The sequence below is a fragment of the Microcaecilia unicolor genome, chromosome 3, assembly GCF_901765095.1.
Source record: "Microcaecilia unicolor chromosome 3, aMicUni1.1, whole genome shotgun sequence".
Lineage (NCBI taxonomy): Eukaryota > Metazoa > Chordata > Amphibia > Gymnophiona > Siphonopidae > Microcaecilia > Microcaecilia unicolor.
The window spans coordinates 265895476-265921937 of NC_044033.1; the positions used below are offsets into that span (position 1 = coordinate 265895476).

A 26462-nucleotide genomic window follows, 5' to 3' on the forward strand; every position below is an offset into this window, starting at 1 on the left:
ATGTGCTATCTCTCACTGTTACCAATAATCTACCCTTCAATTATGGGCTGCTCATGTCTTTGTCAGTGGGCAAACTTACAAAATCAGCAAGGGATCAAATACTTATTTCCCCCACTGTATATATATATATATTCAGTGCCACTATCTCCATGGACAGTAGCGCTAAATATACTTATTCACTGCTGACTGCCAACCATTATCCGGAAAGTAGTGATATTCAGACTCTATTCAGCAGGCTTAAGCAAATGCATAGGTTGCTAAGATATAGACTGAATATCACCTTTGTCTGGATAATTTTTATTCCTACTTTACTCTGCCCCAGACCTGGCCTCATTTTATAGAGATAGTATGGGCAGGTCAATTAAAAAAAAAACATATTTTTGAAAATTTGCAGATGGTAGATTTATATGGGTACCGGTGGCTGGTGTCCATATAAATCCCTTTGAAATCTGACCCAAATATGTATAGATTTGAAAACACAATCTAAAAGTTCTGTTTGCTATCCCTGATCAAAATATGTTTTCTCTTAATAAAGGCAAAAGTGGTTACTTCATGGGAAAGCACACACATTTTCAGCTGTATTAATGGAGGGCAACTTTCTGCTAAGAAGATGGATGATGCGCATGGGTATCTTTGGGTATTGCCTTTTGACAGTAAAACTTTCATACAGAGCTGCAAAGTCTATAAGGACAATTAACCATACACTTTGCACCAGCTTTCAAGTGAAAATGCACTTTTACTGTCCCTTCAAAAACTGCAGAAGTCAAAAATATCCACAGACACTTGCACCTTCTTTTTCCGTGGGTATTTTACCTGACCAACACACATAGGGCTGGATTCAGAAAATGGTCAAAAATTGAACGGTATTCTATAATGGAAATCACAGAATGCTGTTCCATTCAGTACTATCAGTGAGACTCCTTTACCTCATTGCATTACATATAATCATACTTTTTCTGATTTTTGATGGTTGGTTATTGAAAAGATTTCTGACAATTTTACAGGTGACACACCCTTTTCTGGAGATGGGAAGGTTAGTAGAACTAGAGGACATGAATTGAGGTTGAAGGGGGCAGACTTAGGAAAAATGTCACAAAGTATTTTTTCACGGCAAGGGTGGTGGATACTTGGAATGCCCTCCCGCTGGAGGTGGTGGAGATGAAAACAGTAACGGGATTCAAAAATGTGTGGGATAAACACAAAGGAATCCTGTTCAGAAGGAATGGATTCACAGAAGCTTAGCAGAGATTGGGTAGCAACACCAGTAATTAGGAAGCAAAGCTAGTGCTGGGCAGACTTCTACAGTCTGTGCCCTGAAAATGGCAAGGACAAATCAAGGTCAGGTATGCATATAAAGTAGCTCATACAATGAGTTTATCTTGTTGGACAGACTGGATGAACAGTACAGGTCTTTATCTGTCGCCATCTACTATGTTTCTATGTTACCTGTAACACTGCAAGCAGTTTTGGATATACAAGTTGCAGACGACGAAACCATGGAGTCTGAATGATGGTATTGAATGGAATACCATTTGTGATTTCCATAGGATGACTGTGTTAATAGGTTGTTTGATGATGTCATTCAATTCAACTCTTTTTCTGTAGGAAGCAGGGTTGGCATTTTCCTGCCTGGTCCGCCATCTTAGCACAAGTGTATTCTTTGAGTAAACCGCCCGCCTAGTTCCCGATGAAGGATGTCAGATTCCAAAACGGGGCTCTGTCAAACCACTCCAGCTATAGGATAACGGGCAGCTATTAATTAAGATAAGTTCATTTTAATTATATGTAAGGTACCCATATTTACGTCATTCATTTGGAAAAGATATATTTAAGTGTTATTTGCTGGATGACATACTTGAGACTTTTTTGGTGGAGTATCACTATTATTTTTATTATTTTCATCACTTTCAGGACCTGGTATGTAGAAACCTATTGATGTTGTAAGGAGACTTTATGATTGCCCAGTTTAGGGCTATATTCAATAATGCCAAGAGCTGGGTGCTATGGTTTAAACTAAGGACTTCCACACCCAATTATAATAATATTACTTTGGGGATATATAACATTTTTATAGTACATACTTACCTATTTTGCTCACCATGTTTTGGTGGGACACATGGAGGTGTATTTTCAAAGCACTTAGACTTACAAACCTATGGAACGTTGTAAGTCTAAGTGCTTTGAAAATGAGTCCTCTAGTCTCAAACACTAGTTGCTTAATTCAAGAGAATTTTTCTTGGGACTTCTATGATATTCTCCGCCGTTTGGTTATTTTTTGTGCCAAACTTGGTATAAAATTTTCAGACACGCAGATGAAAGGAAATGCTCAATATGTCTCCCCACTAAGGGCCCCTTTTACTAAGCGGTAGTAAGCCCAACATAGGCTACCGCAGCAGCCTGGCAGTACTTCCCACCCCTAGTGTTCCGAAATATCTGGCGCTATAAAAATAAACATACTGCCCAGTTACCGCCGGGTTAGCATGGGGGCCCTTACCGCCACCTCAACGGGTGGTGGCAAGGGCTCCCCCCCAAATGCTTTATTTGCCATGCAGCCATTTCCTGCAGGAAAGAGAGACTTCCCTTCTTCCCACTGCGGTAAAAGGGGGCCTCAGCGCATGTGAAAAACACACACACACAGATGCCAGAGCAGGTCCCCTTTTGCCACAGTTTGGTAAAAGGGGCCCTAAGAGAGCAATTTGCTATCCTACATTTAGTGCCAAGACCAAATATAAATCAAGAAACAATCTGGGTTCCAATACACCAAAAACTGAAATGTGAAACTACATTATTACCTGCTCAGTTTCAGTAGGGCAATATCAGCCCTGTTGGGCCCCTTGAAGATTTTCACCACTTGTCTAACTTGCTTGGTTGCCTCAGTGGCAGCTTCTCTGTGTATTCCAAGGTATACTTTGTAGAAAGAGGGTCTATCTGATCTGAAAAGGAATGTGGCTGCATATGAGATCAAAGCAACCTCTGTTATCCTCTTTTCACAGAGGTGGAATGCATGTTACATTGAAAACCATTCTTTGTCTTTGTACACTTGTTGGACACTTAATTTTATATAACAGGGCACCTATGTCAAAGTTCCAAAAAAGGGCCTATTGTCAGTGGTGTAGCTAGGTGGGGCAACAGGGGAGTGACCGCTGCCCCATACAGACTTCAGACAGCGACGGTGCCTATTTTTCAGGTGGTCCGTCGTATCTACGCAGTGTGTGCACATGCCTCTCCACTCTCACTACTTACGTTTCTGCCTAATTTATAAGGGCGATTTAGGTGCCTATATGCCTTTCAAAATAGGATCATACGGGGGGGGGGGGCAGTGATTGATGGTTGTTGGAGATCAGGTGATGGTAGGGGGTGTTGTTGGACAGTGTTGGGAAAGGGGGAGGAGGCCAGCATTAGAGTATAGCTGTGATGGGGGGGTGGGGGTGGCACCGATGCTGGGATCAGGGAGCAGTCATTTTAGAAAGCTGCTCCCATGTCTATTTTGAGAGGGAAGAATGGTTGCTCTCTCCCCCTCCCCCAAGTACAGCTTTCTAAAATTGCTGCTCCCTCTGAATGTGGAGGGGCTGGTGCATGCAGCCCTGCTCCTGTTTTATAAGAGACTTTATGTTTGCAGAACCATTTGTAAAAGAGTTTGGAGATTCCCCTCATGTCCTGACTTGGGCACTGGAATTCCCCTCTGCATGTCTCTTCTAAAATGCTCTTCTGTGTGTCTTTATACAATGGAATCACAAAAGCAGCTAAAATTATGGCTAAAATGTGGCCATGAACATTTACACCAGCTTAATAAATGCAGGCAGCTAAGTACAAGCATAACTGAGTATTTTTATAACTGTGGGCCCAGATGCACTAAACGTTTTTCATCGTTAAATGAGCCCCTAAGGCAGAATTTCCTATCCTTTCCATGCACTAAAGCCTATTTTCCGACGACAGTAGCAGCTAACAAAAACTGAATGCAGATGAGCAATTCTTCTACAAATCCCATTGAAATGACATGCACTAACCTTTTCCGATTCGTTTAACGCAGGAAACACCGTGAAATCTAACGAGAGTCTGTACCTCTCGTTAGGGCTGTCTGTCTGCTAGAAGTTTACAAAATCCATTAAAAAAAATAACTGGGGGGGGGGGGGACAAAAACGTGTCAGGGGCATCCTTTATTGACGCCCCAGGTCGCCGCTGCTCCCCTCTCCCTCAGCACCAAAAAAGAAACAAAACAAAAAAAAAGGATCGGGAGGGGGCAAGGGCGCTCGTCATGAGCGTCCTGTATAGACGCCTGGCCCCCCCCCCCCGCTGCTCTCCGCTTCCCCCCCCCCCCCCCACGAAAAATCTCCAATTTTAGCAGCCCCGGGCCGGCCCTCCGCTCTTCCTGTGTATTCTCCACACTAGCTCCGCCTCCTGCCACGCTCCGGTCCCGTGCCCCGCCCCCGCCCCCGCCGCCCCCCCTTTGGTCGTGGCTGCCGCCCCCCCCCCCCCCCCCCCCCCCCCCCCTTTGCCTTACCGGCCCGTGCAGCGCCTGTCACCTCTGCTGCACGGGCAAGAACAGCTGATCGGCGACTCAGAAGGCCTCCTCAGAGGTCCCTTCTTTCTTCCTGGGCCCGCCCTCCTCTGACGTAGGTAAACTAGGGGCAGAGGGAGCATGGAAACGAAGGAAGCTGACCGGCGCGCGGCCACCCCCCCCCCCCAGCGGCATGCACCCCGGGCGGACCGCCCCCACCCCCTTGGTACGCCACTGATATGCATGTAAGGACTGCATACACGAATTAAAACAAATGCCCTTAAAATGTAATAATACTGGACTGGTCTGGCAAGCAATAATGAAACAGTGAAGGAATATTCATTCACATAACAAGCAATAATGAGCACTAATTTTTCTAATCATTCTACAACTCCAAGCACATTTAATTCTTTTCTCACTATACAAAACAGAGAACCACAGAAAAACTGAAATAGAGATCTCCCTCAAGAAAGCCAGGTAAACACTGTTGTAAAAGAGAAACAGAAAAATGTATTTTCTCCTGCACTCTGCAAAATACAAAAGTAGAAAAGACGTACATTTCACAAAGCAGGCACATCTCAGTCCTTAAAAACTATTAAATAAAAATATTTCTTTTCTACCTTTGTTGTCCAAGCACTTTATTTTTCTAATTGGGCTGCTCCCAGTCTCTTTTCCACTTTCCATGTGTCCGTCTTCTTTAAATTCTTTTCCACGTTGGCTTTTCCATTTCTTCTTTCTCTCCTCTTGGCTTTGTCCTTTCCTTCTCTACATCTGTCTGGCAGTGACCTTTCATTTCATGCCCCCCTCCCCACCTTATTTGTGTTTATCTCCCCTTTCTCTCACCTTAGTCTGTTTCACTTCTCATCTACCTACTAGCTTTTACCATTGCTCCCTCTCTCTCACTTAATATCCAGTCTCCTAAACCCCTATCTTTTTTCACCCACTTCCTTAGCCCTCATCCCCATCCTATTAGCCCTCATCTACCCTCCACTGGATCTCATCACCCTATCAGTCCCCAGCTCCATTCGTTTCTCTCTTTCATTCCCTTGCTTCCAAGGCCCTATACCCCATGCCCTTCCTTCCTCTTCCCCCGTACAAGGTCTTGTCACTCTTCCTTCCTCCTTCCCTCCAAGGTCCGGTGTCACTTTCCCTCCCTCTCCCCCTCCACAAAGTCTGGTGTTGCTTTCTTCCCTCCATCCTTGTCCAACATTTCTCCTCTCTTCCCTGCCCTTCACTCCATCCATGTCCAGCATTTCTCCTCTCTTCCCTCCGCTCCATCCATGTGCATCTTCTTCCTGGCTTCCCTCCCCTCCATCCATCCATGTCCAGCAACTCTCCATTCTCCCCTGCCCTCTCCTCCGTCCACCCATATCCAGCAAATTTGCTGTCTCCCAAGCCCCCTCCATTCATCCATCCATGTCCAGCAATTCTCCTCTCTCCCCTGCCCTCCCCTCCATCCATCCATGTCCAGCAACTCTCCATTCTCCCCTGCCCTCTCCTCCGTCCACCCATATCCAGCAAATTTGCTGTCTCCCAAGCCCCCTCCATTCATCCATCCATGTCCAGCAATTCTCCTCTCTCCCCTGCCCTCTGCTTCATCCATCCATGTCCAGCAACTCTCCATTCTTCCCTGCCCTCTCCTCCATTCACCCATATCCAGCAATTTGCTCTCTCCCCTGCCCCCTCCATTCATCTATCCATGTCCAGCAATTGTCCTCTCTCCCCTGCCCTCCCCTCCATCCATGTCCAGCAATTCTCCTCTCCCCTTCCCTCCCCTCCTCTCCACATCCAGCAATTCTCCTTTCCCCTGCCCTCCCCGCCTCTCCATATCCAGCGATCTCTTCTCTCCTGCTGCCCTCCCCGACTCTCCATGTCCAGCGATCTCTTCTCTCCCTCTCCTCCATGTCTAACAATTCTCCCTGCCCTCCCTCAGCTCCCCGACAGCCTTCCTCTCCGTTCCTTCCTGCCCCCCTCCCCTGCGCGTTTAAACCTTTTATTTTCCTTGCAGCGATGGCAGTGAAGCACACAACACAGCGGGCTCGCCTCCAGCCTTTCCCTTCCCTCACACAGTGTCCCGCCCTCGTGGAAACAGGAAATACATCATCGCAAGAAGGCGGGACACTGAGTGAGGAAAGAGAAAGGCTGGCGGCGAGCCTGCTGTGTTGTGTGCTTCCTCGTCGCTGCGAGAAAAATAAAAGGTTTAAATGCATGCGAGGGGGGGGGGAGGAAGGAACAAAAGAGGAAGCCTGTCCAGGAGCTGAGGGCGGGAAGAGCTGCCTGCAGTGTTGCGCCAGCCCTGTGTTTCAGGGGACAATGCCCCCCTCGCCCCCCCCCAAACTACGTCCATGGGTAGCCGTCTGTTGTATCGCGGATGCAGGGGTTATTACTGCTCCTGCGGGGCAAAAACCTCTTTTTGCACCCACGGTAAAACTTTGAAAATTTTCCATATTCCTGCGGTTTTACTGTGGATTACTGCAGTTTACCACGATTACCTGCTCCCGTGTTATTCTCTACCTTCCACATGTGTGTACAACAAGATTTATAACCAAAAAAAATCGTTAAAATTTACTACCTATCACGGATCAGGTATTAATTTTTAGTGCATATGCCATGGAACGGGATCTGCAGCCAGCAAGCATTGTGGCTGAAAGATGAAGGTCATATACAGGTGATGAAGTAGTTTGATGGTTGTGTTAGGCCCAGGGGCGTAGCCAGACAACAGATTTTGGGTGGGCCTAGGTAAGAAGTGGGTGGGCACCAAATGTTCTCCCTCCCCCCCATCACCACCACCACAAAAATATCTCAGCTGGCAGGGAAATGCTTCTTTCCACCTTGGCAGTCTGCAGCAGGCATGCACTGAAAACTGAGCATGCGCAGGTGCCAGTATTGTGGAGAGTAGAATTTTGTTACTATCAGGAGAAAGTCTTCAGCTGGCAGAGCTTGGGATCTCCACCAGCTACAGCTAAACATGTGCTACTGTTGGGTGGGCCTGAGCCCTAAGTGGGTGGACTCAGCAAAGATATAGGTTTCTTAAAAATCATGAACTATAAATTTGCACTGCCTGATCACAACACCTCAACCTTCCCCCACCCTTCCCCTTCATGGTACCATTGAATTATATTTTATGATTCACTTATATCTTCGGCACCCTTATGTTTTGCTTATTCTATTCAGACATAGGAAGGGAGTCTCAGCTTTAATAAAAAGAGACTATCTTATATTACTATTTTGGGGGGGGAGGGGGTAAACTTTATTTCAATGCACAAGTGATGACCCTGTAAAAGTTTAACTCAGATGAAAACAGAGGCTAGTAAAGATGAGTTGGGAAAAAAGGAAGAACGTCTACATATAGAGTGTGGGCATATTTGCACAGCATGGTAATATATATTTCTAATATACATGTGCAACATATATGTTCTATTGGTTTGCAGAATGAGATTTTTATGTTTTATGGTTTTATTTATATTTTAGATGTCAATGTATGCCTCGATTGCAAACATAAGCCAAAACACGGCTGAGTCGGGCTGTCTTTTAATAAAGTGACTGTTACCATATTGTTGTGGATGTTCTTCCATTTTCTCACAACTCGTCTTTACCTAAAATTTACCACAGGCCTTTCAGGCACATTTCAACTTTCCACACTTTTCTTTTGAAACCAAAATGGCAGCTCCACGTGTGTTTTGGAACTTCGTGTTCAGATCCACTTTATGCTGTACAAAAAACTATCTTCTGAGTACAACGGATGACTATTAGAGTTCAAGCAATGTTGTATGCATCACAGTGCAGAAGAGCCAGTGTTCAAGTTAATGATATAATTGTCACAATCATTGATAGTTTTGCACTGGTGGGCCCACAACAGTGGTTTCTTTCCCTCCCCCAGCTTATTGCTGAGGCTAATGTATACATTTTTGGATACATTAAGATAAGTGCTTTATGCTCAATTAAAAAAGGCTATACATGAATGAAACAGTAACTGTATAACATATAAATATTAAAAAAGAATTGGAGGTTTTTCAGCCAATGAAGAGTCCACCCCGTGAGTCATATGAATGAAAAATCTTGACCGGAGCTACAGAGGCTTTTTTCCTCCATTATTGAAACATAATTATTACCACAGTGTTTTCAAACCACTCTCAGAATATTAGGATATAAATTTCATAAATAAATAATAAATAAACTTCATTTGTCTAGCTTCAGCTCACTTCAATGGTTTCATTTCAGTTATAATTCTTAGCAACACTCCAAACTTAGCTTATCTTGGCTGGCCTCAATGGGGCCTCTCCATTTCCCAAAATATGCTTCTTCAGGAGCTGCCAACACATACAACATCAAAAGTGTCTCTTCTAGCGCCGTTTCTCATTTTCTCAAGTACTATTGTACTGCTATTTGATTACTTCATAAACAGCCAGGGTTACTGCATCATTTATCTATGTTCCTTAACTTATGAAGGACACTCTGCTACCGTTAGTTTAGCTCAAACATTCTTTACACACAGAGGGTTCATTAAATTGCACCAAAAATTAGGTGCCACAAAAAAATCAGTGCCGAGATTGAGCGCTCTTTATAGAATCATGTGTAGCATAGATTCCCACCCCCACCCCGCTCCCAGCTGAAACCTGGTGTAAATCCTGGCACTCAAGTTGGGCGTGCATCCCTGGAATTGTATAATACTACACCCAACTTTTTGGAACGTCAATGACCCACTCGTACCCCTCCTTCTTTTGAGTTGCATGCTATGGGATTTGGGCACCCTATGTTGCAGTGGCGTAGCCAGACTGCCAATTTTGGATGGGCCTGAACCCAAAGTGGGTGGGCACAAAATTTTCTCTCTACCCCCCTCCCCCAGCAAAATTTAGTCACGCTAATCAGATGCATTTGTCACACAGGGTAAAGTGCTGCTTTTCAGTGCATCAGATTTCAGAAAATTTATTTAATAGCCTAACACCCTTTTCAATGAGCTTTCAGAGGCCAAAACCTCCTGCCTCAGGTCAATATAATGCTGTTACGGTATCCTCACCTGACCTAAGGAAGGAAGTATTGGTCTCTGAAACTTCATTAACACAGGTACCATATTACTTTATCCTAAATTAAAATAAAATTATTTTCTTTACCTTTCTTGTATGGCCATTTACTTTTTCTCATTGTGTCGCTCCCAGTCTCTAGATTCTGCTTTCCTTCGTTTTCGCTTAACTCTTCTGCCACGGTTTCCTGGCCATTTCTCATTTTTCTCTCCTTTTTCTTTGCTTTCTTCAATATTTTTCTGCCTCTCTCTCTCTGTCCTGATTTAATTCATTCTTACTATCCATTCTTTAATTTCCTTCATCTACTTATGGCTTTTCATCTTTTTCTCACCCTTGTTCTCCCCATGCCCCTTCCTCTTATTCTCCAGTCTTTCACTACTCTCCTTTTACATCCAGCAGCTCTCTTCTTTCTCTCCCCATCCTTCCAGTCTCCCCTCTCTCTCCCCATCCTTCCAGTAGTCTCCCCTCTTTCTTTCTGCATCCTTCCGTCCAGTGTCACCTCTTTCTCCCAACCCTTCCATCCAGCGTCTTCCCTCTTTCTCTCCCCATCCTTCCATCCATCTATCCTCTCTCCTGATCCTTCCATCTAATGTCTCTCTCCCTCTTTCTAACCAGTGTCTCTGTATCACTCTACCCTTTCTGTTCAGTGTCCCTTCTCTCTCCACATCCTTCCAGTCTCTCAGCCTTTCTCTCTGCATCCTTCCAGTCTCTCCCCTTTCTCTCCCCATCCTTCCATCCAGAGTCTCTCTCCCCATCCATCCGTTTTCCCTCTTTCTCTCCCCATCCTTCCATCTGTTTTCTATCTTTTCTCCCCATCCTTCCATGTTTTCCCTCTTTCTCCCCATCCTTCCATGTTTTCCCTCTTTATCTCCGCATCCTTCCATCTGTTTTCTATCTTTTCTCCCCATCCTTCCATGTTTTCCCTCTTTCTCCCCATCCTTCCATGTTTTCCCTCATTCTCTGCCATCCTTCCATCTGTTTTCCCTCTTTTCTCCCCATCCTTCCATGTTTTCCTCTTTCTCCCCATCCTTCCATGTTTTCCCTCATTCTCTGCCATCCTTCCATCTGTTTTCCCTCTTTCTCCCCATCCTTCCATGTTTTCCCTCATTCTCCCCATCCTTCCATGTTTCCCTCTTTTCTCCCCATCCTTCCATGTTTTCCCTCATTCTCTGCCATCCTTCCATCTGTTTCCCTCTTTTCTCCCCATCCTTCCATGTTTTCCCTCTTTTCTCCCCATCCTTCCATGTTTTCCCTCTTTTCTTCAACGAGGCCCGCCCTGCATGCCAGCGCCAGCTCCCGTTGCCGGCCACTGCTGCTTTTCCTGTTGAGCAGCAGGGCCGGTGCTACAAAAAGAAGAAGCGCTAACGGCGCTAAGGACCGTAGGACGAGAAAAGTTAAAAAAAAAAAAAAGCGTGGCACCTGCAGGCACTGTCTCGGCAGCGGCAGCCTTGAGGCATTGGCTGCTGAGGCATTGGCTGCTGGCTCGCAGGCTCCTCCCGCAGATGGGAGGAGCCTGCGAGCCAGCAGCCAATGCCTCAGCAGCCAATGCCTCAAGGCTGCCGAGACAGTGCCTGCCGGTGCCGCGCTTTTTTTTTTTTTTTTAACATTTCTCGTCCTACGGTCCTTAGCGCCGATAGCGCTTCTTCTTTTTGTAGCGCCGGCCCTGCTGCTCAACAGGAAAAGCAGCAGTGGCCGGCAATGGGTGCTGGGGCTGGCGCTGGGCGGGCCTGGGCTGAAATTGGGTGGGCCTGGGCCCACCCAGGCCCACCCGTAGCTACGCCCCTGCTATGTTGTAGAATAGCACACATCAAAACAATCAGATGTTTCCACAGAAATTAAGAACAAATCTTGATCAACAATACTGTGGTATATAAAGGCCAATGCTAGACTTGGCAAAAATTAAAATATGGAGGAAAGGCCTCAAAAGTCTGCTGTACTCAATGAAATTTCAAAAACTTTGATACTGCCAACAGTCAATTAGTTCATCATCAGTGTTTTAATATGGGGGTTCAGAGACCTCAAATCTGACTCCATCTCTAAATAGCACTAGCACTGGGGTAATCAAGAAGTTGTGAAATTCTAAAAGGAATTGCCACTAAGAGAGACGTTAGGTCTAAGGAAAAGATACCAGCCTTATGACAAACTGGATTTAGGTTACAGGTTATACAATGCAGCGAAAGATAGCCTGATGCAGCAAAAGCATTTATACTTACAGCCTTTCATCATTATGTGAAGCCCACAGATCATCATTTGGGATGAGGAGTTTATTTGCCAAGGTACAAGTCAAATCAGTGATTGACAACAGGCATGTACAATCAATTAGTTATAGGAATATAATAATCCAGCTGCAAACAGGTGTTAATTAGTTCCGAATCTTTTATAATTTCTTTTACCAATTAAAGGTTTTACAAGGGAAAGCAATTAGGTAATTTGTCAATTCTGCTAGTCACATTGGGTTTCCCTTGGAGAGAGGGAGTGGCAACCCTTCTCTCTAACTTAAACCAGGAAATACCTTGATTTTTATAGGTGCCCTCAGGATATGGATAATATGACAGTAGATATACCTGATTGGATCTATGCTAATGTCATGGTTGTCACTGATTGGCTCATGCTAATGAGTAGCTTCTATCTTGCTAACATGGTTTTGTCTTTAGCTCGCTTGACCACAAATCTTAAGCAAGACCCTGCATCCAGCTACACCTTTCCTTTCTCACACCATGGCTGACCACAATGTCACTCTGTCCTTTGGACCCCCACCTTTGTGTTTCCTGTTGTTCTCTTTAGAGCTCCAACACCGAGAGTCACTCAGGCCTGTAAGCTTTTCCCTCATTTTAGAGCCTGAACCAAAGTCTAGGCAGGGGACCAAGGCTCATAGCTGTAGCATTTTTATACATCAGCCAGAAAAAAACTTCCACATATCCCACAAATTGTATTGTTTTTTCTTTTTATTTTAACCTTTAATTCATCAGTAGGCAAAATTAGTAGTGCAAGCTGTCGAACATGAATTTGTGCATTCAAAATGTCTCCTAGGCAATATAGCACTTATCTGGTCATTTGCCCAACAGCTTTGTCAAGGGAAAACCTCCATCGTGCCAAAACACTGACTTGCCATTTGCCACTTCTTGCGTTGCATGTGGAGGTTTTTCTGGCCGATGATGAAGTAATTGTCTGTTGCAGTACTAAATTCTTTGAAGGTTCATTGAGAATGGCAGACTTTTAAGGCCTTTTCCTCCATATTTAAATTTTTGCCAAGTCTAGCATTGGCCTGTATATACAATCAAGATTTGTAGAGTAGCACACAGCCAGATGTGCACACAATTCTTAACTGGTGCCAATTAAAGCAATAATTGATTGTTAACACCCAATTACTGTCATTAGCCTATTAAATTGTGTGCTTATCTCAGGATTGTGCCCAAATTTGGGCACACAAATTTGTACGACCTTTATAGAATCCAGGGGAGAATGCTTTATAATTCCCCGCCTCACATTTTCCCACAGGCTGACTTACCTCGTCAAGCAATGATCAGCAGTGAGAACCCACTGTGGTGCTATCAAAGTGCCTCCACAAAAGTGCACATCAAAACTGAAAGAGAAAAAGATCACACTCAGAAGATTGCAGTGTTTTAAGTGTAAGATTATGAGAAAAGATATGTATCAGTAATGATTTTTTTCCCGTATACTATGAACTTTTAAAATAATGCCCTTGTCCTCGGCACTCATTTCCTAGTCCTGGTCCTTGTTCCTTGAGGTGGACAAAACTCCCCTGCATCTGATGTAGCTCCTAGTCCATGTAGGTTGGTAACTCCAGTGCCAATGACCCTGGATTGGACTTTCTCAGTGTTCTGTCCTCATAATGCAGTTGATAAATTTAAATATCTAGGTATTATACTAGATTCTAAACTATCATTTTCTGGCCAGATATAGTCAGTCCTTAGATCTTGTTTTCTGTCACTCCGTAAATTATACTTTATTCGTAGTTATATTGATGAGAGGCTCAGCATGCCCTTTAACATGCTCTTGTAGGCTCCTGACTGGATTACTGTAATTCAATATATGTTAGTGTTCAGTTTGAGCTAAAATGACTACAATCATTACAAAATATGGAAGCGTGAATGTTATGCTGTGCGTACAAAAGAGATCGCATAACCCCACTATTTTTCAAATTATACTGGCTTCCAATTAAATTCAGAATCAATTACAAGATTCTTCTGTTGACTTTTAAAACACTTCATATATGGGTTTACTGGATTACCTAGCTACTACTACTACTACTACTATTATTTAGCATTTCTATAGCGCTACAAGGCGTATGCAGCGCTGCACAAACATAGAAGAAAGACAGTCCCTGCTCAAAGAGCTTACAATCTAATAGACAAAAAATAAAGTAAGCAAATCAAATAAATTAATGTGTACAGGAAGGAGGAGAGGAGGGTAGGTGGAGGCGAGTGGTTACAAGTGGTTACGAGTCAAAAGCAATGATAAAGAGGTGAGCTTTCAGTCTAGATTTAAAGGTGGCCAAGGATGGGGCAAGACGTAGGGGATCAGGAAGTTTATTCCAGGCGTAGGGTGCAGCGAGACAGAAGAGGTGAAGTCTGGAGTTGGCAGTAGTGGAGAAGGGAACAGATAAGAAGGATTTATCCATGGAGCAGAGTGCACGGGAAGGGGTGTAGGGAAGGACGAGTGTGGAGAGATACTGGGGAGCAGCAGAGTGAGTACATTTATAGGTTAGTAGAAGAAGTTTGAACAGAATGCGAAAACAAATAGGGAGCCAGTGAAGCGACAATTCCCTATGCTACAGCGCAGCTCCTTCATTCTCACAGTGATCACGTCCTAATTCTTCCCAACCTGTCGCAGGCCTATTACGAATCCACAAGGAGTGCCTTCTACTTCCTGTCTCCTTTTTGGTGGAACAATCTCCCACGTAGCTTACGCTGTGAATTATCGTTAAACAAGTTTAGATAGGTCTAAAAACCTATTTTTTTGCCCTGGAGTTTGGAAACCTTTGAAACGGATGGCATGGTGATATGAGATGAAAAACAAAGACTTAGTAGCGCCTCTTTAGGACTTACTGCTATGGTCGAGATTGAAGCATGTGTTTCTTGTGTGATTGTTGTTCTGTCCTATATCAAATAGAGTTCCTTTCAGGCTAAGCTAATTGTGTACTGGATTATTGTACATCACTTTGATTTATAAGGTAAAAAAAGGTGATTCATCAAATGTAAACATAAACATGCATTACTAGACAGCCAATTTAACAAGCAGCTCAACATCTACAAAAAAGACTCTTATTTTCCTTAATTTCAACTGTTTATTGCAACATAAGGCTGAACAGTTTACTTATTGGATGCAGAAGCTAAAAGCAGAAGTCTTTCTGCCCCAGGCTAGAGTCTTCGACTGGATATTCACAGTTGCTGACTAGCTGACAATAATGAAGAAAGGCAGATATGAAGAAAGAGCTTGATTTATTGTAAAAGTGGAACTATAAGGGGACTAAACCGAGACTTAAAAGATTGGGCAAAAGAAAATGTGAGGGGCTCAAAAGGTCCACTTTCCAAGGGAGGAGAAGGGCAGAGCAGTATGCTCTGAGCCAAAATGGTGATTCTGCCTTGCAGGTGTTCGCAAATGTTTTACAAAAGAATAAGAAACATTTGTATAGTCTTCATAATTCTTCATGTTCTCATATATAAGGACATCTTCAAACAGAAGTTGGTAGTATAGATTATAAGATATATACTACTACTACTACTACTACTTAGCATTTCTATAGCGCTGCCAGGGTTACGCAGCGCTGTACAAGTTTAGACAAGGGGAAGGACAGTCCCTGCTCAAGAGAGCTTACAATCTAAAGGTAATAAGCTACAGTGGTGGAAATAAGTATTTGATCCCTTGCTGATTTTGTAAGTTTGCCCACTGACAAAGACATGAGCAGCCCATAATTGAAGGGTAGGTTATTGGTAACAGTGAGAGATAGCACATCACAAATTAAATCCGGAAAATCACATTGTGGAAAGTATATGAATTTATTTGCATTCTGCAGAGGGAAATAAGTATTTAATCCCTCTGGCAAACAAGACCTAATACTTGGTGGCAAAACCCTTGTTGGCAAGCACAGCGGTCAGACGTCTTCTGTAGTTGATGATGAGGTTTGCACACATGTCAGGAGGAATTTTGGTCCACTCCTCTTTGCAGATCATCTCTAAATCATTAAGAGTTCTGGGCTGTCGCTTGGCAACTCGCAGCTTCAGCTCCCTCCATAAGTTTTCAATGGGATTAAGGTCTGGTGACTGGCTAGGCCACTCCATGACCCTAATGTGCTTCTTCCTGAGCCACTCCTTTGTTGCCTTGGCTGTATGTTTTGGGTCATTGTCGTGCTGGAAGACCCAGCCACGACCCATTTTTAAGGCCCTGGCGGAGGGAAGGAGGTTGTCACTCAGAATTGTACGGTACATGGCCCCATCCATTCTCCCATTGATGCGGTGAAGTAGTCCTGTGCCCTTAGCAGAGAAACACCCCCAAAACATAACATTTCCACCTCCATGCTTGACAGTGGGGACGGTGTTCTTTGGGTCATAGGCAGCATTTCTCTTCCTCCAAACACGGCGAGTTGAGTTCATGCCAAAGAGCTCAATTTTTGTCTCATCTGACCACAGCACCTTCTCCCAATCACTCTCGGCATCATCCAGGTGTTCACTGGCAAACTTCAGACGGGCCGTCACATGTGCCTTCCGGAGCAGGGGGACCTTGCGGGCACTGCAGGATTGCAATCCGTTATGTCGTAATGTGTTACCAATGGTTTTCGTGGTGACAGTGGTCCCAGCTGCCTTGAGATCATTGACAAGTTCCCCCCTTGTAGTTGTAGGCTGATTTCTAACCTTCCTCATGATCAAGGATACCCCACGAGGTGAGATTTTGCGTGGAGCCCCAGATCTTTGTCGATTGACAGTCATTTTGTACTTCTTCCATTTTCTTACTATGGCACCAACAGTTGTCTCCTTCTCGCCCAGCGTCTTACTGATGGTTTTGTAGCCCATTCCAGCCTTGTGCAGGTGTATGATCTTGTCCCTGACATCCTTAGACAGCTCCTTGCTCTTGGCCATTTTGTAGAGGTTAGAGTCTGACTGATTCACTGAGTCTGTGGACAGGTGTCTTTCATACAGGTGACCATTGCCGACAGCTGTCTGTCATGCAGGTAACGAGTTGATTTGGAGCATCTACCTGGTCTGTAGGGGCCAGATCTCTTACTGGTTGGTGGGGGATCAAATACTTATTTCCCTCTGCAGAATGCAAATAAATTCATATACTTTCCACAATGTGATTTTCCGGATTTAATTTGTGATGTGCTATCTCTCACTGTTACCAATAACCTACCCTTCAATTATGGGCTGCTCATGTCTTTGTCAGTGGGCAAACTTACAAAATCAGCAAGGGATCAAATACTTATTTCCACCACTGTATGTAGTCAGTGTATGTATCTGGAATGGGGAAGGTGGTTAGGCGCCAAAAGCAAGAGAGAAGAGATGGGCCTTGAGTAAGGACTTGAAAATGGGCAGGGAGGGCGCACGTTGTATGGGCTCAGGAAGTCTGTTCCAGGCATAAGGTGAGGCGAGGCAGAAGGGGCGGAGTCTGGAGTTAGCGGTGGTGGAGAAGGGTACAGATAGGAGTGATTTGTCCTGAGAGCGGAGGTTACGGGTGGGAACATATGGGGAGAGGAGGGTAGAGAGGTAATGGGGGGCTGCAGGTTGAGTGCACTTGAAGGTCAATAGGAGAAGCTTGAATTGTATACGGTAGTGGATCAGGAGCCAGTGAAGCGACTTGAGGAGAGGGGTGATATGAGAGTATCGGTTCACGCGGTAGATAAGACGTGCGGCGGAGTTTTGGACAGATTGAAGGGGGGATAGGTGGCTAAGCGGGAGGCCAACGAGGAGAAGGTTGCAATAGTCAAGATGAGAGGTAACGAGTGAGTGGATGAGAGTTCGGGTGGTCTGTTCAGAAAGGAATGGGCGAATTTTGCTAATATTATAGAGGAAGAAGCGACAGGTCTTAGCTGTCTGCTGGATATGGGCAGAGAAGGAGAGGGAGGAGTCGAAAATGACTCCGAGATTGTGGGCTGAGGAGACGGGGAGGATGAGGGCATTGTCAACAGAGATGGAGAGTGGGGGAAGAGGAGAAGAGGGTTTGGGTGGGAAGACAAGGAGCTCAGTCTTAGCCATGTTCAGTTTCAGATGCCGGTTGGACATCCAGGCAGTGATGTCGGAGAGGCAGGCCGAAACTTTGGCCTGGGTTTCGACTGTGATGTCGGGAGTGGAGAGGTAAAGCTGGGTGTCATCAGCATAGAGATGGTACTGGAATCCATGTGATGAGATCAAGGAGCCCAGGGAAGAGGTGTATATCGAGAAAAGAAGCGGTCCAAGTACAGATCCTTGAGGGACCCCAACAGAGAGCGGGACGGGGGTGGAAGAAGAGCCATTAAGAAAATACTCTGAAGGTGCGATGGGAAAGATACGAGGAGAACCAGGAAAGGACGGAGCCCTGGAATCCAAATGAGGACAGTGTGTCAAGAAGTAACTTATGATTGACGGTGTCAAAGGCGGCAGATAGGTCGAGGAGGATGAGTATGGAATAGTGACCTTTGGATTTGGCAAGGAACAGGTCATTGCAGACTTTAGAGAGTGCTGTTTCTGTTGAGTGTAGTGGGCGAAAGCCGGATTGAAGCGGGTCGAGGACGGCCTGAGAGGAGAAGAATTCAAGGCAGCGGCTGTGGACAGCACGTTCAAGTAATTTGGAGAGGAAGGGTAGAAGAGAGATGGGGCGGTAGTTGGAGGGACAGGTGGGGTCAAGCGATGCTTTTTTGAGAAGTGGTGTGATTACAGCGTGCTTGAAGGTGTCAGGGAAAGTAGCAGTGGAGAGAGAGAGGTTGAGGATGTGACAGATTGAGGGGTTAACTGTAGGAGAGATGTTGGTAAGCAGATTGGTGGGAATGGGATCAGAGGAACAGGTGGTGCACTTAGAGGAAGTAAGAAGGCGAGCAGTTTCCTCTTCGGTGATCTGAGGGAAGGAGGAGAAGGAGGCCAGGTTAGGTTGGTTGAGGGAGTGGGTTAAGAAGCAACCGGGAGGAGAAGGCTTGGAAGTGAATTCAATTATATCTTTATATCTTGTGATCTAGTGTTTTATGGCATAAGAAATATCCAAATGTTGTTAAAAATTGAAAAAAATGATAACAGTCTTTTACCTTGTCCTGAGGCTGATTTGCCAGGGCCAGGAATGTGGATATGAAACACAACCACCCACAATCCTTCCAGAACATTTTCTTGGAGTTCTCTTCGGTTTCCCACATTCCATTTCAGTCGGAGCTAAATGAAACAATTATAAAAGGGCACACTCAAATGCACAGAGCTCTATTTTTTTGAACTGGTTTCATGAATTTAAAATATATCAAAAAGCCAGAATCCATAGTTAATTTTCTCTGTTAAATGCCATGGCACTTGATTTAGAGAACTACTCTAGTGCTTGTGGACTGGAGTTACTTCTATGTCCGCAAGCACCAGGAATACCATAAATGTGGAAAGCAGACAAAGGTCAATATTTAAACTCTGCAGTCAGTGTTTTTTGTTTTAATGCTGGCCATGGTTTTTTTAAAACATTTGTTAAGTATATTCAGCACTGCTATCTGTCAAACCAGTGGCAAACTCTACTGCTTGATAGCTAGCGATATTCAACTGCTCTCTGTTTAGCATTTTTGCTATCCTAAACCATTTTTGAAGAAATTCACCCAAGACTGTGTACAACAAGATCAATCTGGACATAGGCAATAGATAATATCAACAGAAAAAAATATTCAAATAACAGTGCATATTATGGCATTGTATGCTACTTACAATGTCGACACAATACACATTAAAATATCTTAATAGATAGCATAGGGTATAAGCGGAGGTGGAGCATATGGAAAAGTCATGTTCTCACCTGATAACTTTCCTTTAGTTGCAGCAGATGAATCCAGATACTTGTGGGTTGTGACCATCTACCAGAAGATGCAGATAGTATTGAACTCTGTCTTATTGGATAATATTGCTCCTGGACCTCCAGTATATCGATTAGCAAAACAAAAAGGGCACACATATAGCCACATAACCTTCCTCTCAGAATAATCTCTAGAAATTTGAATGAAACCTAGAACCAGAACAATAACTGAAACAGGCCAGCAACATTCCCAACTGGCTGAACTCCTGACGTTAAGGTTGGGGCTCTGGATTCATCTGCTGCAACTAAAGGATAGAAAGTTATCAGGTAAGAGCATACATTTTCCTTCTTTTGTATCAGCAGTACATGAATCCAGATACTTGTGGGATGTAATAAAGTAGTCCTCACATCGGGTGGGAAGACACCACCCCTGCAACCAGCACAGACCGGCCAAAGGAAGCATTCCCCTGAGCCGTGACATCCAAGTGATAATGCTGTGCAAAAGTATGCAGGGATGACCTAGTTGCCGCCTTACAAATATCCTCCAATGAAAAAGCGGAGGACTCTGCCCATAAAGTCACCACTGCCTGCGTAGAAAGAGCCCGTAATGCACTCAGCGGCTGTTTATTCACAAGTAAGCACCCAAAATCACCTGCTTGATCCACCTTGCAATGGTTGCCTTCTTTGACGACGCTTCATGATTCTTGCCCAACAGCAGATATTCCAAGTGACAGAAATCATTGGTGGCACTGAGAAATCAAAGAAGTGCCCGATGAACATCCAGTGACCAGAGAGATAAAGACTCTGTTGAATAATCCTTCTGGTGAAAGGAAGGAAGAAAAATCAGTTGGTTGACATGGAAGACTGAGATCTTCTTCGGCAAGAAAGATGAAACCATTGGAACTGTCACCCCAGACTCCATGAACTGGAGAAATGGATCCTTACACGACAATGCTTGTAACTCAAAGATCTACCGCGCTGAGGACACCACCACCAGAAACACTATCTTTAGTGTAAGATCCTTTAATGTAGCCACCATCTCAATGGATCAAAAAGAGCCCGCTGCAACCCGCAGAGTACCAGATAAAGCTTCCATGCTGGGCATGCCACACAAACCAGGGATGCAGATGGACCACTCTTTTCAAGAAGCGCACCACATCTAGATGAGAAGTCAAAGAGCAGGGCTGTGCCAAGGGTCTCTGGCGCCCCCCTGCAGACTACCAGTTGGCGCCGCCCCCCCCCCCCCCCCCCCCCGCACCTGCCTGGCTCCAAGGCAGCGATTCCCCTCTCTCCCTGAGCCCTACCCTTCCACCCATCCATGCCCATCTGTCCCCTGCCCCCGCCATTCATCCCGATTAAGCAATTCCCCTTTCTCCCTTCCATGAACCCTGCCCTCCCATCTATGCTCCTCTCTCCCCTGCCCTCCCGCTCCCATGTAGGAACTGCCCGCCCTCTTCTCCCCCAAGATCCCTTTCCTTTTTTTTTTCTTTTAAATTTATCTTCCTCCGGCAGCGCAGCGTCAGTGAAGGAGGCGGCGCTCCCAGTCCCGACGTCTCTAGCCTTCCATTGGTTCGCTCAGTGTTCCGCCTTCTTCTAACATCAAGGATGACATCAGAAGAAGGCGGGACACTGAGCGAACCAATGGAAGGCTAGAGACATCGGGACTGGGAGCACCGCCTCCTTCACTGACGCTGCGCTGCCGGAGGAAGGTAAATTTAAAAGAAAAAAAAAAGGAAAGGGATCTTGGGGGGGAGAAGAGGGCGGGCAGTTCCTACATGGGAGCGGGAGGGGCAAGGTAAGCATGTGGGCAGCGGCGCCCCCCAGAAGATGGCGCCCCCCTGCGGCGCTTACCCCGCTTACCGCATCGGCATGGCCCTGTCAAAGAGGAATTGAGAATGCGACCCCACTAACAAGAAAAAGTCACTACATGCACTTGCAGCGTGTTACAGGCCAGGCCCTTCACAAGACCCTTTTGTAGGAAGGCTAGAATGTGTGGCAAGGCTGCATTCAAGAGGGGAAGTGCCATCTCAGAGCACCACCCCTCATACACCTGCCACACTCGAGCATAGGCCGTTGATTAGGGCTTGTCCTCCGGCAACCTCTGTGTATTAGAATTGTCCAGATCTTGGACCAACTTCTCCACATCCTCCCCAAAGAGAAGTGTACCGCAAAAGAGTAGGCAAGTAAGGGGTTGCTGCGAGGTGGCTCCGCCACCCAATGGCGCAACCAAAGTAGCCATTGAGCTGTCACTGCCATAGATCTCACCAAGTCATACAAAGAATCAGCTAAATATGCCAGCCTTGTCTCGATGCTTAGGAACTCGAGAGATGAAGCCAACTGACTCCACCAAAATGTCAGCTGCCTGCTGAACCCAGCTAAGGCAAACCCTGGCGGCATAGGAACTGCATATAGCCACTTGCAATTACAGAGCAAAAATCTCAAAGAATATTTTAAGGGAAGATTTCAGCTTTCAGTCCTGAACATCCTTCAATGTAATCCCCCCTTCCACTGGGAGGGTGGTCTTCTTCATCACAGCCACTACCAGGGCATCCACCTTAGACAGCTTCAACTTATCCAGTTCTCCTTCAACCAGGGGATAAAGCCAGACCATAGCCCAGGAGGCACATAGGCTACCATTTGAGGTTACCCACTACAGTGAGATAAGTTCCTGGATTACCGCATGGACCTGGAAGGCCCTAGGTGGCCACCTAGTGCTCACCATCTTGGGGTTCGCAGCTGCAGTAGCTGGTTCCTCCTCCGTGGAAATATTAAGAGCCTGCAAAGCCTTAGAAATAAACTTGAGAAGCTCCTCCCTATGAAACATGCATACCACTGTAGCATCACTGGCCTCATCCGCTAAGTTGTCATTTTCCTCAGATTCCTCATGTAAGCAGTCTGGGAAAGACACAGTGGAACCCCCCTGCCACTGACCATGGAGGGAATAGAGGAGGTAAAGATTCACCCTCAGTGATGTCCTCAAGATGCTGCCATTTGGACCCCACGTCCTCAGGGAGAGCCTGACCCCCCTGACTGGACTTTCCCAGATCAGACACCATTGCCAATGCAGGAGCTGCGGCTTCTGGGTAAGCCTACTACAGCAGATAGGCCTGGTGAAAGAGGAGGAAGAATTGGAGAGTAAAAGGTTCTTTAACCTCCCCCCCCCCCCCTTCATGGTCTGTGCAAGACCTGACACCTCCAGAGCGAGAAACCTCGACTCCCGATGAGGCACATGTTCTGGAGAGTCAGCTTGCCAGCTGAAGCAACATAGCTGTGGCCTCGAATCGCTAGGGGCTGCGTCTGAGCAGGAACGCTGAGGAGAATACTCTGGCAACATGGAAGCATGAGAAACACCCAGGCCCTCAATAACACTGGGGCTCTCCAGGGACATCGCATCAGCACAGCCTCCCGAACAGCAGCCCGACGCTGCTCTGCACTTTCCACAGCGGGGGCAGCATTTACCGCTTCTGCCACCAGTTCCCAAACTGAAAGTGAAACTGGCACTCACCCCACTGACAGCCAGTGAAGAACACCTTGCTTGTTTCAGTTACTGCTGAAGAGAGACAAGCCTCTCACTCTGACAGTACAGGCAGCCTAGCTGCCATGCTCTCTGACCCTTTAGAACTTTTTCTTAAAGCTGTCCTGTGACCAAATTAGTTAGCACTGCTGATTTTTGTAAACAGAAACAGCTCAAAAAGCCCTCCTTTTTTTTTAAGCTGAGAGAAAGGGAGCAGATATCAGAGAACAGAAAACTGTGCTGCGGAATGGAGTGGGGTAGGGACCTGGCACCACCAGCTGTACCCCCTAAAGCCGGCAATGCAGAGCCTGGCACCCCCAAGCTCAACAGGACCAGGCAACCTGGAACTAAAATGGCCGCCAAAGATGAATCCAGGAGTTTGTGGAGAACTGTCCATCACCTGCTGGAGGTACAGATATACTTAAGGTTTAGGAGCAGTACCATCCTATAAGACAGTGTTCAGTACTCTCTATCTACCTGCTGGTAGACTGTCATAACCTGGACTCATCTGCTGCTGATGCAAAGGACAGACAGATTACATTACATATTTCTTATATTCCACAATCCCCTTCTTAGGTCTATGTGGATTTCAACCAAAGAAACTTGGTATCCCGAGGAATAACAATCAATAATATATGAATAATAAATCAGAGTACAGAAATAATATATTTCTGCAATAAAAATGTCTTCACTGCCTTTCTAAATTCAAAATCATTTTATAACATTCTTATGTGTATTGAGTTCCAAAATTTAGCCACCTGTAACGAAATGATGAATTCAGAAATCTCCAAGATCTAACCTTTCTTGAGCATGGATATAGCAAAAGCGTTTGGTGATGGAGCAAACTACTGCTATTAATATTGAACCTCAAAATCAAAATAGACATATCAGATAAGTTTATTATTAATATTAATATTCAACTTTATTAATATTTGATTTACCTCCCTTTAGTAGGCTTTCTGCGTGGCTAACAAAAATTACATTTTGCAAAAAGGAAAGGAAATACATTTGTAAAAGGAAAGCGTATTAGTAGACAAGCAGAGTTCAGAGTTTCCTGGCCTAAATCCCAATTGCTTAAAGATCAAGAGAGTAAGTATGAGGGAGATTAGGTTTGATAGGTGTCTTTAAAAAGAAAAGTTTTCATATCTGTTTTAAATATATCAAATAGCCATAAGGTGAGTGTAGAGCATTCCAAAGAGTAGAAATAGTGACACTAAATATCTTTGCATGTTTGTAGTCAAAGCAAATGATTATAAAGATAAGGGAAATGGGACTTGATATACCGCCTTTCTGAGGTTTTTTGCAACTACATTCAAAGCAGTTTACATATATTCAGGTACTTATTTTGTACCAGGGGCAATGGAGGGTTAAGTGACCTGCCCAGAGTCACAAGGAACTGCAGTGGGAATCAAACTCAGTTCCCCAGGATCAAAGTCCACTGCACTAACCACTAGGCTACTCCAGATAGAGTAACAGGAGTTAAATAGAGAATAAGGGGACTAGCTTTAAGACAGTATATTAAACTGCTTAGCTACACAGAGAGCTGCTAAATGTCGCCAGCTATCCATATGGGGCCCTTTTTCTAAGTTACGGTAAGAGCTACCATGCTACCATGCATTTACCACAGCTTAAAATGGCCTACCATGGGATGCACTCAGGCATCCTATTGTAAAAGCCAAAGTGGCATGCACTAATATGTGTGCTCTGAATTTTTAATATTTTTTTGAAGGGGGCGGAGAATGGGCATTCTGGGGCCCTTTTACTAAGCTGTGTAGACGGCTACGGGCACCCAACGCACACCAATTAGGAACTACCGCCCGGCTACCATGTGGCCCGGGCGGTAATTTTATTTTGCATGCGCGTTCACTACATGCTCTGGAAAATGTATTTTATTTTCCAACGCGCGGTACTAACCAGGGGGGTAATCGGTATTGTACGTGTGCAGACGATTACCGCCTGGTTAATGCGTGATACCTTACTGCTAAGTCAATGGGTGGCAATAAGGTCTCAAGCCCAAAATGGATGCGAGCCAATTTTTATTTTGCAGCATGTCCATGTTCGGCCCAAAACAAAAGGCTTTTTTTGCAGGTGCGTTGACAAATGGACCTGTGCACGTCCAATATACACATCTACAACAGCACAGGCCATTTTTCGGTGCACCTTAATAAAATGACCTCTCAGTTGCTAATCAGTTACTTCATCTATGTTGCCGTGCCCTAACTGGTTAGCGCAGGATTAGAATGTGAACCCTTACTGCCTACAAAATAGGTGTTCATAAGTGCACACGCGCTAATATTTTTTTAATGGCCATGCGCAAATGGCAACATTAGCGCATGGCAATTAATACAAAAAGGGGGAAATCGGCCATTTTACTGCTCGGCCCTTACTCTGCCCTGGCACTATCCAGGGCACTATCTTGGTTCCACCTCCTAAAGCAGCGGGTTCATGAAACAAGTGGCCCTTGTCGAGGTTTTGGACAGCTGGAATATCACAGCACATTTATGCATTGGAGCAGTAGTGGTTTTGACGATCTAGCATGGGGGCAGGATGCCGCTTCAGTCGAGCTAAGTATCTGTGGAACTGTATTTGATATAACTTGTGAATTACCAATGGTATTTATTGGGACTAATATGGATTTGATGTGGAAATTTTGTTTTTTTGATGACTAAAACAGACTGTATGGGTTTTGGCTATTTTTCTCGTTTTTTTCTGGAGAGCAACTTTTTTCTCCATTTTTGGGAATTTTTTTGGTGGCTCTTTTTTTCTAGAGTTTGATAACTTATTGAGGCCAATGATAATATCTGGGAATTTCTTTGGGAAAACTGGCACATTTCATCAGACTAATGCTCTCTGAGTTTTGAAGCCTTGTTTATTTAAATTTTCAGATGTTTGTAGCCCCCTCATAATCTGTGTTAGACATTTTGTTAGCAAACTGCATGATTCATGCTTTTTGAGGATACTATCTAGGTAGTGCCATGGTGGTCAGTAATGCCTTTTTTTCTTTTTAATGTGACTAAAATTACATATGTGGTGAAAGCAAGTACATGATTTTAGATGCTACACAGATATCCAGCAAAACATACTCAGTAGTTACTCAGATTATTTTCATGTCAAAGTATTAAAAAAAAACCTTCTTTGCAAAACAATTAAAGAATTGTACCAAATTCTTCTGCACCCAATTCCTCCCATGCTCAACTTACATATCCGTTAACCCCATTAATATTGCATTTACTACAAATTGTATATTCTTCTTACGACTTTGTAATTCATTATATTGTTACTATGTAAGCCGCATTGAGCCTGCCATGTGTGGGAAAGCACGGGGTACAAATGTAATAAATAAATAAAATTCATCTCCAAAAGCACTGTTATATATCTGGCAATGTAAATAAGTGATTTTTTTCCATGAGAAGATTGATAAAATTCACTCTACCTTGGATTTAGAGGTCAACCTACGGATATAGGGGGG

At 44.8% G+C, this 26462-nt stretch overlaps 1 protein-coding gene across 1 annotated transcript in view; it reads right to left on the reverse strand.

Annotated features, from left to right (window-relative positions):
- PLG (plasminogen) overlaps positions 1 to 26462 on the reverse strand; it is a 180287-nt gene that overhangs the window by 22707 nt on the left and 131118 nt on the right. The window contains exons 14-16 of the mRNA XM_030198063.1: positions 18749 to 18869; positions 13028 to 13102; positions 2793 to 2933 (exon numbers count right to left, since the gene is read on the reverse strand). Coding sequence (XP_030053923.1) covers positions 2793 to 2933; positions 13028 to 13102; positions 18749 to 18869 — 337 coding nt within the window. The remainder of the gene's footprint in view (positions 1 to 2792; positions 2934 to 13027; positions 13103 to 18748; positions 18870 to 26462) is intronic.